Source organism: Nerophis ophidion, linkage group LG09, assembly GCF_033978795.1.
Source record: "Nerophis ophidion isolate RoL-2023_Sa linkage group LG09, RoL_Noph_v1.0, whole genome shotgun sequence".
NCBI lineage: Eukaryota > Metazoa > Chordata > Actinopteri > Syngnathiformes > Syngnathidae > Nerophis > Nerophis ophidion.
In genome coordinates this window covers 8064820-8078830 of record NC_084619.1, presented here as the reverse complement: position 1 = coordinate 8078830, position 14011 = coordinate 8064820, and the positions used below count along the sequence as shown (strand labels likewise).

General features: G+C 41.4%; 1 protein-coding gene across 4 annotated transcripts in view; it reads left to right on the top strand.

Moving 5' to 3' along the window:
* hps1 (HPS1 biogenesis of lysosomal organelles complex 3 subunit 1) overlaps window positions 1-13389 on the top strand; it is a 53436-nt gene extending 40047 nt beyond the window's left edge. For 2 of the 4 annotated variants that reach the window (XM_061910205.1, XM_061910201.1), the window contains 3 exons: window positions 1900-2013; window positions 2093-2175; window positions 7402-7820. In XM_061910205.1, coding sequence (XP_061766189.1) covers window positions 1900-2013; window positions 2093-2175; window positions 7402-7564 — 360 coding nt within the window. In that variant the 3' untranslated portion in view covers window positions 7565-7820. Of the gene's footprint in view, window positions 1-1899; window positions 2014-2092; window positions 2176-7401; window positions 7821-8382 lie in introns of those variants that run through there. The other 2 variants (XM_061910204.1, XM_061910202.1) reach the window with 2 other exon arrangements.
* The last annotated feature ends 622 nt before the right edge of the window (window positions 13390-14011 follow it).

Genomic DNA, 14011 nt, shown 5'->3' with positions numbered 1-14011 from the left:
TGCATGTATGTATGTCTGTATGTATATTTATGTAAATGTGTATTTATGTATATATTTGTGTATATATATACTAAATGTGTGTGTGTGTGTGTGTGTATATATATATACATTATATATGTGTATATACTTATACAAATATATGTGGCACAGTGGTAGAGTGGCCGTGCGCAACCCGAGGGTCCCTGGTTCAATCCCCACCTAGTACCAACCTCGTCACGTCCGTTGTGTCCTGAGCAAGACACTTCACCCTTGCTCCTGATGGGTGCTGGTTAGCGCCTTGCATGGCAGCTCCCTCCATCAGTGTGTGAATGTGTGTGTGAATGGGTAAATGTGGAAGTAGTGTCAAAGCGCTTTGAGTACCTTGAAGGTAGAAAAGCGCTATACAAGTACAACCCATTTATTTATCATTTATATATATATATATATATATATATATATATGAGTCCATATTATAATAATATGTAATTAATTATTGTTATAATTGGTTATCAAAAGGATGTGAAAGATCAACCCCTACCTTGTTTACCTCAGTGACGACCTTCATTTTTTGTATGTTGATAGGACGTTTTAATGAGCAGCTTGTTTGTTGAATTTTTTTGCTGTTTTTTTTTTTCTGCACCGTGACTAGGGGAGGTTGTTTGGATTGGGGCCGATAAATAAATGCTGCGTTTTGGGGACTTAAAAGTCCAATTAAAGGCAGAGCCACTAGATGGCGATAAAATTGCTTCAGTCAGACCAATGGATGTTTATATACGATATGGATACATTGCTCGGGTTTGTATTTATTAAACTCCTGTCGTGAACTCATGCCGTCTCGCTGGCCAAATTGAAAAAAATGCAGGCCGTAGTTTGGACACTCTGGTTTTAAATTAACTTTCACAATCTCCGAGGCGAGAAAGGAGCTCACCAACTGATGTTGATTGATTGATTGATACTTTTATTAGTAGATTGCACAGTACAGTACACATTCCATACAATTGACCACTAAATGGTAACACCCCAATAAGTTTTTCAACTTGTTTAAGTCGGGGGTCCACGTTAATCAATTCATGGTAGAGCAGCATAAAGAAGTTACCTCTCTGTCCTCAATTTGCTGCTAAATGTAGCTGATTGACGTTGGCGCTTATAATAACAATATCGACAATACTTTTCTGATATTCTTGGAGTGTATTGTTGGTGCTTTTTCGCTGTTTTTTTATTGGGTTTTATCGTCGAAATAGACACAATTATGTCATGGCTCCATTGTAAGTGGACTTTTATTTATGTTTATTTAAGAGTCAGAATGCATTTAAAAAAATAAAAAAAAAGACCTGTTCTCATAGGGACTGTTTAATTAAAAAAAAAATGTGCAGTTTCCCTTTTAGTCAATGCGAGAATAAGCGAAAGACCAGATTCGGCCCACATTTAAGGGTTTCTCCACCCAAAGCATACACTTTGGATAAGGGCGTGCAATGACAGCCAGAAGTCAAGGGGGATAATCCTGTTCAGCCAGAATCCACGCAGTTGCACATGAAAAAATAAGGCCCTTTGTGAGTAATCAGACCCCCTTTTTGATACTCTCTTTCAGAAAAATGACTAACAACAAATATAAAGAGGTTTGGTAGAGACTGACATGAAAGCATGTACAGCCCTTTGAGACACTAGTGATTTAGGGCTGTATAAATAATCATTGATTGATTGATTGATTGATGTATTTCTCTTCTCAATGAGCAGTGTGTGCTGTTGTGGGCCCTGCCCCCATCTAAAAGCACTCACAGGTGGCGCCGTCTTGCTTAGCGACACACCCTCAAAGAAAAGTTAATTTGTATTTCCAAACAAGCTTCATGTTTTTTCTCACTTTTTTGCAATTGAGGTGTTAATTGGAGCATTTACAGTACATTTCTGTTTGCTGCATTGAAGGTGTGGAGGCTCGTGAGCACATCGCGACGCTATCTCCAAAAAGGTTATTCCACTGTCACGTTGCGAGACGGAGACTTCTATTTTTGCTACTTCCTGTGGTTTGAAAATGAAACTGTAAGTTTCCCCTTTCGATCCGGCTTGGATTTTGTTGTCAAAAGCAAGTGATGAATGATAATCTTAATAATCTAATCAGGGCTACAAATTGGAGGCGATGGAAATTCCTGTCCTACCTGATGACTCAGCCCCCATTGGGATGATCGCCTGGGACTACTACAGGTAATACCTTATTTTTGCACATGTGCTTTACTCTACATCCAGAGGCATGTGAAAAGTCTGCGAAAACAAGCTTTAGAGAATTTATTAGTAGCCAGGGAAAAGGTATATTTTTGACTTTGACGGATGTAAACAGAGGTCACAACACTGGAACTATATTACCCAAGGGGGTGTGGCTACAAGATAGTGTTGCCAAATGGGAGTTATTTGCATACATGTTATGGAAAATGTAACATTACATTTTCAAAGGTATTAATATTGGCATATTATCTACTTAAAAAAATAAAAGATTCTGTGGTGCATTAAATGGGACGTGTAAGTGTCAAAAAGACAGCGAAAAAAAAATGTAGAAATGCACCCAATTGCAGCAAATGTAGTCTTGATTTTAAAATGTTCTTTAAAATTAGTTTTTCGTGGCAGCGCTTCATGTTGATAAAAATGTTCCTCCTCTTTTCGTCAGTCTTTATTTATTTTTTTTCTCAGAGTGCCTTATCTATTATTTATTAGGAGTGCCCCGATTAAAAATTAATATTAGGTATTGTTCCAAAAAGAGTAAAATACCAAGTATCAGATTATATTGGCTTGCATCTAAAAGCTTCAATACAAGCGGTCCTGCAGCATGTTTACTTGTGCAAAGCTGCCAGTCAACATGTAAATCTCCTCCAGTAAGCACACAAGATTGTTTTTTCTTCTCGTCATTTACAACAGGTAAACATAGTAGGGTAGCAGCTACACAACAGCTAAGCGCACAAAAGCACACAAGCTAGATATACGTACTAAGTATCCTTAATTAAACAATATTGCAGTCTTAAAGGGGAACATTATCACAATTTCAAAAGGGTTAAAAACAATAAAAATCAGTTCCCAGTGGCTTGTTTTATTTTTCGAAGTTTTTTTCAACATTTTACACCTTCCGGAATATCCCTAAAAAAAGCTTTAAAGTTTTTGATTTTTGCTATTTGCGATGTGACTGTCCATTTCCCTGTGACGTCACACAGGGCTGCCAGTACAAACAACATGGCGGTTACCACAGCAAGGTTAAAGCGACATTAGCTCGGATTCAGACTCGGATTTCAGCGGTTTAAGCGATCCAACAGATTACGCATGTATTGAAACAGATGGTCGGAGTATGGAGGCAGATAGCGAAAACGAAATCGAAGAAGAAATTGAAGCTATTGAGCGAATAGCTATTGACGCTATTCGGCCATAGCATGGGTGTACCTAATGAAGTGGCCCATAGCATGGCTGCCTTATTAGCATCGCCGGTAAAATGTGCGGACCAAATGATCAGGACTTTCGCATCTTGTGACACTGGAGCAACTTAAATCCGTCGATTGGTAAGTGTTTGTTTCGCATTAAATGTGGGTATCTAGTTTCAAATGTACATATAGCTAGCGTAAATAGCATTTTAGCATCGATTAGCGTAGCATGTTGGCATCGATTAGCTGGCAGTCATGCCGTGACCAAATATGTCTATCCATCCATCCATCCATTTTCTACCGCTTATTCCCTTTTGGGGTCACGGGGGGCGCTGGCGCCTATCTCAGCTACAATCGGGCGGAAGGCGGGGTACACCCTGGACAAGTCGCCACCTCATCGCAGGGCCAACACAGATAGACAGACAACATTCACACTCACATTCACACACTAGGGCCAATTTAGTGTTGCCAATCAACCTATCCCCAGGTGCATGTCTTTGGAAGTGGGAGGAAGCCGGAGTACCCGGAGGGAACCCACGCATTCACGGGGAGAACATGCAAACTCCACACAGAAAGATCCCGAGCCTGTATTTGAACCCAGGACTGCAGGACCTTCGTATTGTGAGGCAGACGCACTAACCCCTCTGCCACCGTGAAGCCCTAAATATGTCTGATTAGCACATAAGTCAACAACATCAACAAAACTCACCTTTGTGATTTCGTTGACTTAATCGTTGCAAATGCATCTGCAGGTTATCCATACATCTCTGTGCCATGTCTGTCTTAGCATCGCCGGTCAAATGTGCAGACACTCTCGCAAATTCAATGGGGGTCTGGCGGCAGATTTCTTGCCAGTGGTGCAACTTGAATCCCTCCCTGTTAGTGTTGTTACACCCTCCGACAACACACCGACGAGGCATGATGTCTCCAATGTTCCAAAAAATTGTCGAAAAAACGGAAAATAATAGAGCTGAGACCCGGTGTTTGTAATGTGAAAATGAAAATGGTGGGTGTGTTACCTCGGTGACGTCACGTTCTGACGTCATCGCTAAAAGACCGATAAACAGAAAGGCGTTTAATTTGCCAAAATTCACCCATTTAGAGTTCGGAAATCGGTTAAAAAAATACATGGTCTTTTTTCTGCAACATCAAGGTATATATTGACGCTTGCATAGGTTTGGTGATAATGTTCCCCTTTAAACATTACATTTGTCAATATAGACAAGTATCAAATACTTATAGTTGCATATTACTTACACATACAAACTCTCAAAGGTAGAACGTATTAGAAAGTATCCTATCCAGTAATGTTAAGACTGCAATATTGATAATTAAGGATACTTAGTACATAAGTACTTAATTCAACAATATTGCTATATTTTGAAATATAGCAAGTAGACATGCTGCAGGACTGCTGGTATTGAAGCTTTTAGATGCAAGCCAATATAATCTGATACTTTGTATTTTACTCATTTTGGAATGACACCTAATATTAATATTCAATCGGGACACTCCTGATATTATATAGCTATATTATAACTATATTTTGTACATAAGTACTAAGTATCCTTAATTAAACAATATTGCAGTCTTTTTTCTTTCTTTCTTTCGATCTGTAGTTTATTTCTAATATGAACACACTTACAGCATAATACATCACACAATTTCATCATTTGACTTTACATCATGTCCGAAAAGAAGTAGGAAAAAGCAAAGTTTATTTAATCCTACCCCTTTCCCACTTCAGAGTTTTTACAAATACATACATTCATTTACTGACTTTTTTTTTTAATAGTAAAATGACATCCGTGAATGAGTAATACAACAGTTCTGTAATATATAATTAAGTCTTAAACATTACATTTGTCAATATAAACAAGTATCAAATACTTGTAGTTGCATATTACTTACACATACAAAGTCTCCAAGGTAGAAAAAAGTATCCAGTAACAAACGTGTCAACTTACTGCGCCATGACTTTAAAGGCCTACTGAAAGCCACTACTAGCGACCACGCAGTCTGATAGTTTATATATCAATGATGAAATATTAACATTGCAACACATAACTATAACATATAGAACATGCTATACGTTTACCAAACAATCTGTCACTCCTAATCGATAAATCCCATGAAATCTTCTTATTCGATGTCGCTTCTAAACAACTCTGCCAACTCCAAAGGTATGCGCCGCTTCCTCTTGTCATTTCCTGCTGCATATTTATATCACTACGTCCAGCTTATAATCTGCAGTACATGATCTCCTTTTCGGTGCCATTTTTGTTCAGCCTTTCTCAGTTTTTATAAATTACCGCCAAAGATAAAATGATCCATTATAATAGCTATGGCAGTAGCATATAGCATATAGCAGTTAGCATCCCATGACCTACAATACACTTCTGCCATGACCTACAATGCACTTCTGCCATGACCCACAATGCACTTCTGCCATGACCCTCCCTTGCAGAATTCTTATAGGTTGACGTGTGTGTGACGATTGCTGACATTTTCTTCGTCTCTTCCGCGAATGAGATAAATAATATTATTTGATATTTTATGGTAATGTGTTAATAATTTCACACATAAGTTGCGCAGCCCTGGCAAAACTATGAAAAAAACTGCGATTTATAGTCTGAAAAATACGGTAATCAGTTAAAGCGTTTTTGTTCGCTGACATCAAATCTTCCCAAATTTTTTTAGCTCATTGTGGAAAAGTTTAACAGCTTCTACTCTGGAGTGTGTTCTCTATAAACCCCACTATGCATTTCAGCTTTACAGATGCCACATCTGTGTGTGGTGGTGAAGACATTTACTACCAGGCATAGCGGTATTAGTTCTTGTAAAAATATCCACGGCATTCTAGTCGCACCACCTACCTGTGTCTGTTTCACGTGCAACCGTACTTGAGGAATTATGGTAAAACTAACTTATTCGAATGGATGGTTTTTTAAAGGGAAGCCTTTTGATTGATTGATTGATTGAAACTTTTATTAGTAGATTGCACAGTTCAGTACATATTCCGTACATCCATCCATCCATCCATCATCTTCCGCTAATCCGAGGTCGGGTCGCGGGGGCAGCAGCCTAAGCAGGGAAGCCCAGACTTCCCTCTCACCAGCCACTTCGTCTAGCTCTTCCCGGGGGATCCCGAGGCGTTCCCAGGCCAGCCGGGAGACATAGTCTTCCCAACGTGTCCTGGGTCTTCCCCGTGGCCTCCTGCCGACTGGACGTGCCCTAAACACCTCCCTAGGGAGGCGTTCGGGTGGCATCCTGACCAGATGCCCGAACCACCTCATCTGGCTCCTCTCGATGTGGAGGAGCAGCGGCTTTACTTTGAGTTCCTCCCGGATGGCAGAGCTTCTCACCCTATCTCTAAGGGAGAGACCTGGAAACTCATTTGGGCCGCTTGTACCCGTGATCTTATCCTTTCGGTCATGACCCAAAGCTCATGACCATAGGTGAGGATGGGAACGTAGATCGACCGGTAAATTGAGAGCTTTGCCTTCCGGCTCAGCTCCTTCTTCACCACAACGGATCGATACAACGTCCGCATTACTGAAGACGCCGCACCGATCCGCCTGTCGATCTCACGATCCACTCTTCCCCCACTCGTGAACAAGACTCCTAGGTACTTGAACTCCTCCACTTGGGGCAGGGTCTCCTCCCCAACCTGGAGATGGCACTCCACCCTTTTCCGGGCGAGAACCATGGACTCGGACTTGGAGGTGCTGATTCTCATTCCGGTCGCTTCACACTCGGCTGCGAACCGATCCAGTGAGAGCTGAAGATCCCGGCCAGATGAAGCCATCAGGACCCAATCCCGCGGCCACCAAACCGGAACCCCTCAACGCCTTGACTGCGCCTAGAGTTTCTGTCCATAAAAGTTATGAACAGAATCGGTGACAAAGGACAGTTCCGTACAATTGACCATAAAATGGTAAAAACCCGAATAAGTTTTTCAACTTGTTTAAGTCGGGGTCCACGTTAATCAATTCATGGCCTCAGAGATTGTGTTGTGTTCCCCTCGCAGGAAACTGCTGCGCTACTACAGTAAGAGCCACCAGGGCGAGGTGGTGAAGTGTTACGAACTGCTGACGGTCCACCTGGGCGTCATCCCCACCGAGATCATCCTGCAGCACTGCAGACAGCTGGCCAGCAAGCTGTGGGAACCCTCTCGTAATCCCCTCCTGTAGCCACGCCCACCAGTAATACACTTTCCTCCAATGATTTATTTTGGACATTTGTATCTGCCACCAACATTACTGACTTCACTACACACATTTACTGTACTCTTACTATCATATGGATACCACATTATGTTAGATACACTTGTCCAGTGACATTCAACACACGTGCTGTATCAACAAATAATCATTCTATTGAACAATAGGATAGGATAGGTCTTTATTGTCATTGCACAAGTAAAACATCTTGTTTATTGCTGTAGAATGCCCTGGCATCATCAAACCGTAAGCTGTTTGTAGTATTTTGGGATAACCAAATTTAGCTCCATAAGGCGGGTCAGGGGGTTCTGCAGCCAGCCACTAACAGATCAACTCCCCATTTGCAGATGTGCGGTTGAAATATGACTTGAACAAACCGTCGGAAAATGGGATTTTCCAGAGTCCATCCGTCCATCCCTTTTTCCACCGTTTATTCCCTTAGGGGTCGCTGGGGGCGCTGGTGCCTATCTCAGCTACAATTGGGTGGAAGGCGGGGTACACTCTGGACAAGTCGCCACCTCATCGCAGAGCCCACACAGATAGACAACATTCACACACTAGGGCCCATTTAGTGTTGCCAATCAACCTATTTTCCAGAGTCGTTTTAGGGATTTTTGCGTCAATTGACAAAAATGCGTCTAAAATATTGATTTTGTCATGGTGAGAATAGTTTTACGTGTTTGATAATTATGAATAATTTCCAGAGCTGTGTTGCTACCAACATGTATTTGTCTTACCACAGTCGCTCTCTCTCTCTCACTCTCTCTCTCTGTCTCTCGCTCTCTCAGAAATACTTTATTAATCCAGCCATCCATCCATTTTCTACCGTTTGTTCCGTTCGGGGTCACGGGGGTCGCTGGAGCCTATCTCAGCTGCATTCGGGCGAAAGGCAGGTACACCCTGGACAAGTCGCCACCTCATTACACGGCCAACACAGATAGACAGACAACATTCATACTCCCATTCACACTCTACGGCCAATTTCTATCCATCCATTTTCTACCACTTATTCCCTTCGGGGTCGCGGGGGGCGCTGGTGACTATCTCAGCTACAATCGGGCGGAAGGCGGGGTACACTCTGGACAAGTCGCCACCTCATCGCATGGCCCACACAGATAGACAGACAACATTCACACTCACATTCACACACTAGGGCCCATTTAGTGTTGCCAATCAACCTATTTTCCAGAGTCGTTTTAGGGATTTTTGCGTCAATTGACAAAAATGCGTCCAAAACATTGATTTTGTCATGGTGAGAATAATTTTACGTGTTTGATAATTATAAATAATTTCCAGAGCTGCGTTGCTACCAAAATGCATTTGTCTTACCACAGTCTCTCTCTCTCTCTCTCTCTCTCTCTCTCTCTCAGAAATACTTTATCAATCCATCCATCCATTTACTACCACTTATTCCCTTCGGGGTTGCGGGGGGCGCTGGTGCCTATCTCAGCTACAATCGGGCGGAAGGCGGGGTACACTATGCACAAGTCGCCACCTCATCACAGGGCCAACACAGATAGACAGACAACATTCACACTCACATTCACACACTAGGGACCATTTAGTGTTGCCAATCAACCTATTTTCCAGAGTCGTTTTAGGGATTTTTGCGTCAATTGACAAAAATGCGTCTAAAATATTGATTTTGTCATGGTCGGAATAATTTTACGTGTTTGATAATTATGAATAATTTCCAGAGCTGCGTTGCTACCAACATGTGTTTGTCTTACCAGAGTCTCTCTCTCTCTCTCTCTCTCTCTCTCTCTCTCTCAGAAATACTTTATTAATCCATCCATTCATCCATTTTCTACCGCTTGTTCCGTTACGGGTCACGGGGGTCACTGGAGCCTATCTCAGCTGCATTCGGGCGGAAGGCGGGATACACCCTGGACAAGTCGCCACCTCATTGCACGGCCAACACAGATAGACAGACAACATTCATACTCCCATTCACACTCTACGGCCAATTTCTATCCATCCATTTTCTACCACTTATTCCCTTTGGGGTCGCGTAGAAATATTTATTTATAATTCAATCACTTGTTTATTTTTCAACAAGGTTTGAGTTATTTTTATATCTTTTTTTCCAAATAGTTCAAGAAAGACCACTACAAATTAGCAATATTTTGCTCTGTTATACAATTTAATAAATCAGAAACTGATGACATAGTGCTGTATTTTACTTCTTTATCTGTTTTTTTTTTGACCAAAAATGCTTTGTTCTGATCAGGGAGTACTTAAAATAATTTAAAAAATGTTGACTGGGTGTACATCTCTGAAAAAAGGTTGAGAACGGCGTGGCGCAGTGGGAGAGTGGCCGTGCGCAACCCGAGGGTCCCTGGTTCAATCCTCACCTAGTACCAACCTCGTCACGTCCGTTGTGTCCTTGAGCAAGACACTTCACCCTTGCTCCTGATGGGTGCTGGTTAGCGCCTTGCATGGCAGCTCCCTCCATCTGTGTGTGAATATGTGTGTGAATGGGTAAATGTGGAAGTAGTGTCAAAGCGCCTTGAAGGTAGAAAAGCGCTATACAAGTACAACCCATTTATCATTTATTTATTTAACCACTGCTCTAAAAGCTATAGATTTTTTTGTCACATATGCATGCACAGTAGATGGCAGTATTGTCCTGTTTAAAAGTGTCACAACATTGCTGTTTACGGCAGACGAAAACGTGACTGCTGTTGTTGTGTGTTGTTGCCGCGCTGGGAGGACGTTAATGAGACTGCCTAAAAAAAAAAACACATAAATAAATAAATGGGTTGTACTTGTATAGCGCTTTTCTACCTTCAAGGTACTCAAAGCGCTTTGACACTACTTCCACATTTACCCATTCACACACACATTCACACGCTGATGGAGGGAGCTGCCATGCAAGGCGCCAACCAGCACCCATCAGGAGCAAGGGTGAAGTGTCTTGCTCAGGACACAACGGACGTGACGAGGTTGGTTCTAGGTGGGATTTGAACCAGTGACCCTCGGGTTGCGCACGGCCACTCTCCCACTGCGCCACGCCGTCCCGAAGAAACCAAAAACTCGCCCTCGATCATTCAACAGTTATAACGTCATTGGGCAGGCACTCTCTTTATATCGTGGGAAAGCGGACGTGAAAAAAGGCTGTCGACACGTTACTCGGGTCCGCATTGAGCTGGAGGGGGCGTGGCCTCCAGCTCCGCCTGAATTTCGGGAGATTTCCGGGAGAAAATTTGTCCCAGGAGGTTTTCGGGACAGGCGCTGAATTTTGGGAGTCTCCTGGAAAATCTGGGCAGGGTTGACAAGTATGCATGATGTAAAAAAGGCAGTAAATTTAACAACTTCAAAGAAAAACTAAAAAAAAGAGAGAGAAAAAGAAAAAAAAGTGCACAATACTTATATGATGTAATAAAAAAATAAGATATAACATCACAACATAACATGTATCTTAGCATCAAAACAGGCTCATATTTTAGTGCTGGCAGCTGCAGGCGTTGATAAGCTAACATTTAAAAAAACATTTGTGACGGCCTTGTATGTTGTGACTAGTTTAACCTCATCGAGTACTGAGTTCCACACATTTGCACTTCTTACTGACCAGGCCGACTTGCTGAAAGTGCTCCTGCGCAGAGGAATATAACAGTCACCTCTGACAGAGCCTAGGGTGAAACGCTCACGGCTGTTTCTTTGGCTGATGAACTCTGCCAGAGGATGTGGAGCCAATTCAAGTTTCAAGTTTATTCACAATACCATACAACAATTACTGTAGTGGTGAAATGTCATCATTTAAAGATGTTGGTACGTGAAAGGGTCCCCCAAATAAGCTAAAAGAATCTTTTGACAGGGGGTCCAAAGGACAGTATATATATGGAAAGATGAAAACATGGTAGCAAGCACAACAACAAAAAACAAAAACAAAACAGCAACAACGCTATATAATAAACACAAGAGAATGAATGAATGAATGAAATAAGTTTATTTCGGTCATATAATCAATCAAATCAAATCAATCAACCATTGTGTGTGATCAGTTTTACAGTACATGTTATATGTATACAAGAATGCACATTTACACATAAAAGAAAAGAAAAAGAATGACCAAAAAAGGAATAGGCTGAAGCCAAAGCTTATATTTGCCTATCCTATACCTTCACAGAAAATTAGATTGCCTGGAACATCAACATAAAAAAATAAATACATCAAAAATCAATGGGATGAAAGTAATTGTGACTATATTTTATCATTTTCAATTATTTCAGCTTTCAATGTTTTCTTAAACCTTACCAAAGAATTGCATGTCTTCAGCTCATCACTGAGCTTGTTCCACCATTTGACTCCTAAAACTGTAATACATTTGTATTTTATATTTGCTCTCGCTTTACCCATTTCAAAAATCGATATCCCCCGTAAATTATAGTTTTCTCCTCTTAAATGAAATAGCCTGCGAATAAAAGCTGGAAGGCTGTTGTTCTTTACTCGAAACATAATTTCCATTGTTTTTAAAAACACACTGTCGGAAAATTTTAACACATTTGAACTCATAAATAAGGGATTGGTATGTTCATAGTAGCAGGCTTTGTGTATTATTCTAATGACCCTTTTTTGAAGTTTTATGATTGTTTCTATGTTTGTTTTATAAACATTTCCCCAAATTTCAACACAATACGTTAAATATGGAAAAATATTTATATATATATAATAATACGAATTTCTTGCAGTCCTGGGTTCAAATCCAGGCTCGGGATCTTTCTGTGTGGAGTTTGCATGTTCTCCCCGTGAATGCGTGGGTTCCCTCCGGGTACTCCGGCTTCCTCCCACTTCCAAAGACATGCACCTGGGGATAGTTTGATTGGCAACACTAAAATTGTCCCTAGTGTGTGAATGTGAGTGTGAATGTTGTCTGTCTATCTGTGTTGGCCTTGCGATGAGGTGGCGACTTGTCCAGGGTGTACCCCGCCTTCCGCCCCATTGTAGCTGAGATAGGCGCCAACGCCCCCCGCGACCCCGAAAGGGAATAAGCGGTAGAAAATGGATGGATGGATAGTACTAAAGCAAGCATACACATACATACATACATACATTCATACAACCATGCAAAACCCAACAGTAGTCTACCCCCCATGAGGCATTAAAGATAAGTGGTTAATAGGTAAGTTTTCAGTTTATTTTTGAAGTTGGAGCATCTTGAGGCTCTCATTAAGCTGGTTCCAAATCTTTGGTCCCCTGCATACGACACTGCGAGCGGTACAAGCCAGTAAACGATGTTTACCTGTTATCAGATCTAAGTTACGAGTGTTGTGGGCATGCTGGGGATGGTAGATAGGAACCAAGCTACAGAGCCTAAGATTCAGCCTGTAAATGACTTGATAGGTTAAACAAGCATTTTGATAAATATTGAACTCTGTCAGTCTTAAGAGATGATATTTATGAAATAGATGACGAGTGGGGGCATTAAACAGGGCCCGTATCATTTTCTTTTGCATGGATCTTAATTTGTGAAGGTAAGTAGGGAAGGTATTACACTAGATGATATTACAGTCGTGTAGATGTGGTTCAAAGAGAGTTTTGTACAAGGTAAGTAGAGTATAAAGAGGAAGATAATGACGAAGGTGAAAGAACAGGCCAACATATTTGGATCATTTGTTTAACAGATGGCTAATGTGACATTTAAAATTGAGGTATTCGTCAATGATGAGCCCCAGGAATTTTGTGGAGTATACTCTCTGTATTTCCTACCCATTGATGTTGATATGGCAGTGCTCAGTAATTGTCCGTTTTTTATTAGAACGAAATACAAATAAAATGTGTTTTATTTACATTAAGTAAGAGCTTATTGCATTTGAACCAGGAATCCACTTTCACAAGCTCTGAATTGACAGTTTCTTGTAGATCGTGTAGGCTCCTGTGTGAGGTAAACAAATTTGTATCATCAGCAAAAATTATTTCATGAAAAGTTTCGGAGGAGTTTACGAAATCATTTATGTATTGGATAAAAAGGAGAGGCCCCAAGATGGATCCCTGGGGAACCCCATAATTTATGGTCATACAGGGTGAGTTGTGATCATTGACGGATACACGTTGTTGTCTTCCGTAAAGGTAAGAACGGAATTCAAGCAGTCACTTTTAAGTCTGCAAATGTGTGAAGACTCCCAGTTTAAAACATTGTATTTTTTTTTACATTGGCACAGTGGTCGTGGAACTGTGGACCAGCTCTATACTCTCGGCAGGGTTCTTGAGGGTGCATGGGAGTTTGCCCAACCAGTCTACATGTGCTTTGTGGACTTGGAGAAGGCATTCGACCGTGTCCCTCGGGAAGTCCTGTGGGGAGTGCTCAGAGAGTATGGGGTATCGGACTGTCTTATTGTGGCGGTCCGCTCCCTGTATGATCAGTGTCAGAGCTTGGTCCGCATTGCCGGCAGTAAGTCGGACACGTTTCCAGTGAAG